The following is a 5,876-nucleotide window of genomic DNA, read 5'->3' as shown; positions in this document are numbered from 1 at the left end:
TAGGTAGTACCAAACAATTCTTATAATCCTTCCTTCAACCATGTAGTCCCATACCCACACAGACTTAGCATCCCTCTCATTCCGATGTGATTCGGTTCCTCTAGAAACTGTCGGGAGCCGCTCATTGTCGTGCCTTGTGCACCTGTGACCACTCCCTTGTCTTCATCAGCCGTGGGTGTTACAATTAGCGGAGGAAACATCTCCTTGCAGCTTCGATGTCTCCATTGAGAGAGGCGATGGTGCCCTCTTTTGCATGGTACTTCAACTTCAGATGAGCGGTTGAACATGCAACACCCAATTGGGCGAGCCCGGTTCTCCCTATGATGCAATTGTAGAGAGATGGGCAGTCGATCACCAGGAATGGGATCGTTATTGTCTTCTTGGCCTCCTTTTCGCCGAAGGTGACCAGTAGTTCTACGTAGCCGCATTGCTAAGTAAACGAGCCATTGAAGCCGTATAGTTCATTTCCAACATAAGGAGAAAGGTTTTCCTCCTTCAGTTGAAGAGTTTTGAACAGGCTGGTGTACATCTGCGTTGGCCATTGATGCTCGCATGAGCAAAGGAATGGCAGAATTTGAAGCTCCACCAGGTAGTTCTGAATCGTAAAACGCCAAAGGTGGTCTTCCTCCGTGATTGGAGGGGACCAGCAAGTTGACGCTCATGAGTTCTTCAAACTTACTTTTCATTCTTCCCATGGAGATGTCCAGTGTTCCTCCGGTAATGACGTTGCAGAGGGAAACTGCTCTCAGGTGCATGAGTAGGGGGTGATTTCCACGTTGTCAGGGAAATCACCTAGGTGCTCCACGAACATGGAAATCGTTTTGCCAGGTTCGGTGCCGTCACCAATGAGTTCGACAATTTTTCTTTCTGCCTTTGGGCTCTTGATGAACTGCTTGAGCTTCCCTCGTTGAATGAGGAGTTCAATAGCATCCTTCAGATGGATGCAGTCATCAGTGGTGTGTCCATGGCACTTGCGGAATCGACAATATTTTGTTTTGTCAACTCCCTTCCTCTTCTGAGACAGAGCCTTCGGTGGCTTGATGCCAGCTTCTGTTAGATCGACTACAACGATCTCAGTGAGGATTTTATCCCTTAACATGGGCAAAGAAGTGTACTAGGTGAAGTGACTGTTGGGTCGTTTGCCTTCACGAGTTGCTTTGCCTTCCTTCTTTCTCTCCTGGAAGGGCTTTTTGGAGGATTCAGCAGCAGGTTCCTCTTTCCTGGATTTGTTGAGGTTGTCCGCATACAGCTCCTCTTCGTAAGCTATGTAGATCTTTGTGATCTCTAGGAACTTGTTGAGAGTCCGTGGACGATCCAAGCGAACAACTTTCTTCACGTTTGTGCCTTCGCGCAAACGTTTGGCGATGAGGGACCGTTTCATTGTTTCGTAGGCACCTCTCCCTTGAACAACTTCTTTGTTGAACCTCTCGATGTAGTCTCAGAGAGGTTTGCTCTTTCCATGGACGATGACTTCAAGGGATGCCACCATTTTTGGCCGCGTCCTTGACGCAGTGAAATGGGTCGTGAACTCGTAGCATAGGTCGCTCTATGAGTCGATGGAGTTTCTCCTTAAGTTCTTGAACTAGGTTACGGCTCCTCGTTGCAGAGTGGTGACGAAAAGCTTGCATTTCACGGCGCCCTGCACCGATCTATAGGTGAGAACTACCTCAATGTTCTCGATTGTCTAGTCCAGGTCAATTGTCTCGTCGTATGAGTCCATCTGGGGATGCTTCTTTAGCCCGCGGGGGATAGGAGCTTCTCAGATGCACCGTGTGAATAGACCGTATATGTTACTGTCATTCTAGGCATCGTGAGTTTCCTCAGAGCTAGAGGATGACCAAGAGCGCCTGTTACATCTTGGTGGAGATCTCCTTGGAGGAGTTCATCTAGGTGATCTCCTTCTTGTCGATCTCCTAGTGTAACTCGGGGATCTGAAGCTTACTGATTGCCTTGGGGATCTGGAACTTGATTGGCGAGGGCTCCTTCCTCTTGTGCTAAGTACTGGGGAAGGAGTCTGTTTGGTCCGGACTAGTGGGCGCGTCTGTTCCTGATCCATCAAGCGTCGATTCTGTTCCTCGATTAACAGTGTTTGTCGTTGAACCGTACGGAGCAGATTGCTGACGAGGGCACCAGTTAGCGTGGTGTCTTCAGGTGTCTCTGTAGGTCGTAGAGGACCCTGCAGAGGTCTTTCTTGGAGAGGAACTATTTGTACTGGTTCCCCTCTAGGTGTGCCCACAGGTGAAGTTTACTCTGGGAGCTAGCACCGATGGTAGCCATGTTAGTTTTTTTGGAAAGCTTTGGTTTTTAGGAGTATAAAAACGGGAAGAGCTTATATTTTCCCACAGACGGAACCACTGATCGTACCTGATCAGAAGGTGACTGCCGGTGCTTTGAATGTGGTGGTTTAGACGGTGGTGGAATACGTCGGAATGCTTCTTGGTGCGAATGGAGGTCCGACACTCAAGTCAGTAGAGATCAGAGAGTGAGGGTTTAGAAGAAGAGATCGATTCTACCTTGGGGACTTCGGTGAGTCCCCTATGTGGAGGGCTGCAGAGTCGTTGTAGTGGCACACCTGTCTCTGGCGGTTACGAAATCGTGGGAAGTGTAATTGCCAGAGAGTTTATTGCGGGAACGTGCAGAGAGACATTGTGGCTCGTTTGAACCGGTTTTGCTCACTCCGTGCAGCCCCCTTTGCGAGGAAGGGATGTGTCGCAAGTAATGTTGCCAAACGTGGCGTTTGGGCTTTGGATTATATTGGGCCAAAGGTCCTTTTGACCGGTCCAGAACAACTTCAATGAAATTTATGAACTATACATCAAGTTAAGAGCATTTAGAACATTCACAAAACATTTACAAAATTCAAATCAAAACAGAGACATCCTAAGAACTTTTTATCCTATGAGGAATGCTAGAAACATTAAAAAAGATTACTCCATACGGCAAAATGCTAACACATTGTTGAACACTGTATGATTAGTTTATTTAAAAAAAAATAGTATCTCATAAATTAGACATTTGAAAAAATGTGTAAAACTTTATAGGAACATAAACCAATAACAATAAGTGTTCAACAACAGGTAAAAATCCTGCATTGCTACATTCCTCTTTCAAAAGATATATGAAATATCCATTACTAGTTTTCAAAAGATTTCAATATAACTTAAAAATATTTGGAAATCATTTGAGTATTAACTTCAAACTTTTGGCTATAAGAAAAAACCAAGTAGAAATATGTCGGCTCTAAAAAACATAGTAGACATACCACACATGAAGAAATTATATCAGCTAGACAGCTACATCAAACACATAGATTTGAAAAAAATTCTCCCTAATCACACCAATTGACAAGAGAGCTAATACACTCCCTCGGGCAAAGGCATAAACATCCCAAAAACAATTCAGCTCAATAAAATAACACAATCAAAGACAACACAATCAATTATTGGTTTATTATGATAGGATATTATGTCGGCATTTGATCAATGTAGTCAACCCCAACTAAAGGGGATAGATGGGTATTATACCAGTTACAGGAATGATATGTATACTTAGATATTGGAGTTGGTTATTTCAACATGCTATTTATAAAAAATGAGTATATTGTCAATGAAACAAGACAGTATACTCATTCTTTATAAATAACATGTTCGAAATAACCAATTCCAATATCTAAGTATAACTCAATTCCTCTTGTGCAAAATTGTCTTTCATAAGGCATTGAACAAAAAGCTGCACGCCCAAAACAAAGAAGAAAAATGTTGAATAATTTCTTAATAAATACCACTCAAGAGTTTAACATGCAAATATCTTACAATAACTACCTTATTATTGAGGCGTGAACATTCCATGAAAATTGCCTCAACCACATTAGAAAATAAATTCCCTCAATTGAGTTCTAACAGGGTCATCAACCCATTATGAATACAAATGTCTTAAAAACCAGTACATTTATACAAAATCAGCGAGTTCAAGAAAATCTTCGTCCAGAAGTGCATGCTTAAGCTGCTCTGGTGTCATAGCTTCCATGTGGAAGACAACACAGTCAAGAAATGCAGCATAACTCGCCTGATAAACATCAAAACAAATCAAAGCAATTCAATACTTCAACAATTCCTTCTTGTCTCTACCATAAAATCAAATGAAAAGTTGCATTTTTAAAAAGTGAGAACAACAACAATAACAATAATGATGAATTTGTCATGGCAAAAAATTTAAAGAAAAAAAAAAGGACGTGATTTGAAGAATTTGGTAAGAATAGCTACGTTAACTTAATCAATTGCTATATGTTTTGAGAATTACTATCACTTAATTTTCTACTCACAAGTTGACATTTTGACATGTTACAATCACATGAATGGATTGAGTTGTAAATTTTTTGAAATTTTAAAGAATCGGGTGCAAAGGACATCAACAACGTTAATTGATTGACTCTTAACAATAACATCCCTAATTAAACCATTTTTATTTTTTTTTAAAAACTCCGAATTTTTTGGAAGAAGCCAAGTTATCCCACAAAATTGACACTAATGAGAATCTAATATGAAAACTTGAAATTAAAACGAAGTTTTGATAAATTTTATCTACACTGTCAATGTTTGTGATGCAATAGCCAACGATCACGATTTAAATATTGGCCATACAGACATCAAAATCATTGATGTTGTGGCCCACATTCAATCGCATCATTTCATTAAAACTTATGCCCAATAGCAGTCAAATACATATTCAACACAAACAAAAATTATGATTTATGACACATTCAACTATTCTAAAATTCTAACTGACAACGAAATATAAAGAGATAACAAAATTTAATATATTTTACCTGCAAATACGATGCATCACCTTGCTCAGCAGCACGACCATCATTAACAGCAGGACCAGCACCATCCCCCATAGTTTTCTGAGCGACATCAGAGTCATCGCCAGTAGCATCGCCTTCTTCAACATCCGTTAAGGCTCCGAACTCACCTTTTAGATCCACCCCTGGTGGGCAGTCAAACACACGGCAACACACAAAAGGAGCCTGAACAATTATTTATATATAAAAATAGTTAGTAGTTACCAATACATTAATTAATATTGATGAAATAACGAACAAAAGGGAAGGTTAGTTTTCCCAAATGCCATACCTGAGGCTTGTTAGCAAGAGTGTACTCGTACATAGTCCAGCTGGTTTTGACAGCGTCCATCGGGGAATTTCCTAAATAGAAAAAGAAGAGAGACTTTTTTCCTAGAACCACATTATCAGCTCCAACGGTAATGTCTCGAATAGCTCCCTTCTGCATCCAAAATCCTGTCTTACAGTACCTCATCTGCTCATCAACTTTGGCAGTGAAGCAATAAAATTCCCTTGGGTGACGGAAAGAAAAGGATGAAGTAAGACGCAATTCAAATGGGTCATACTGGTACAGATTCAGCTCCTTAATTAGCTCAGAACCATTGAAATTCTGAACCTCTTCATTGTTTTTGTTGGCAAGGTAGTGGCTAACAAGGAGTTCATCCGAAGGGACGAAGCCAACGCCAGGTGGAACCAATTCCATTGCAGCTGAAAGGAAAGAGAAAACTGGAGATGCTTTGGGTTTAAGGGTTTTAGAGAGGATAGTGCAAATGGTGAAAAATGAGAGAGTGTGACTCTGTTTTTATAGCTGAAAATTCTGCAAGAAAGGAAATCTTGTCACATAAGCTTCATACAAGGGACATGGCGTTTTCTAATTGGCTGTAATAACAAGTTTTCCATTTCGCGGGTTTTTTTGAATCCCAATTAGTAAGAAACCATCACGCGCCATACGGTTGCACAACTTGCTATAAAATCCCTTTGACCATATCCTTTTTATGATATTTTCTATTTTTTGACACATTCCTTTTTGGGATAA

General features: G+C 40.9%; 1 protein-coding gene across 1 annotated transcript; it reads right to left on the bottom strand.

Moving 5' to 3' along the window:
- Positions 1 to 3,948: 3,948 nt before the first annotated feature.
- On the bottom strand, positions 3,949 to 5,543 carry LOC146954459 (NAC domain-containing protein 30-like). Its single transcript, XM_085744719.1, has 3 exons — positions 5,133 to 5,543; positions 4,826 to 5,026; positions 3,949 to 4,065 (listed from the first exon to the last, which is right to left on the bottom strand). Exons 1-3 carry the CDS (start codon positions 5,541 to 5,543, stop codon positions 3,949 to 3,951), a joined length of 729 nt encoding a protein of 242 aa, XP_085600845.1.
- Between the last annotated feature and the right edge of the window lie 333 nt (positions 5,544 to 5,876).

The sequence above is a fragment of the Medicago sativa genome, chromosome 1 (genome assembly GCF_051527215.1).
Source record: "Medicago sativa cultivar Bolivia chromosome 1, Bolivia_mono, whole genome shotgun sequence".
Classification (NCBI taxonomy): Eukaryota; Viridiplantae; Streptophyta; class Magnoliopsida; order Fabales; family Fabaceae; genus Medicago; species Medicago sativa.
This window is presented reverse-complemented; position numbering and strand designations above follow the sequence as displayed.

Excerpts from the sequence above, each read along its gene's own strand:
- LOC146954459 (XM_085744719.1), bottom strand. The coding sequence starts at position 5,543 with ATGGAATTGGTTCCACCTGGCGTTGGCTTCGTCCCTTCGGATGAACTC. Across the intron at positions 5,027-5,132 it reads CTCTTGCTAACAAGCCTCAG|GCTCCTTTTGTGTGTTGCCG; the intron begins GTATGGCATTTG and ends ATAATTGTTCAG. Across the intron at positions 4,066-4,825 it reads GTGATGCATCGTATTTGCAG|GCGAGTTATGCTGCATTTCT; the intron begins GTAAAATATATT and ends GATGTTTATCAG.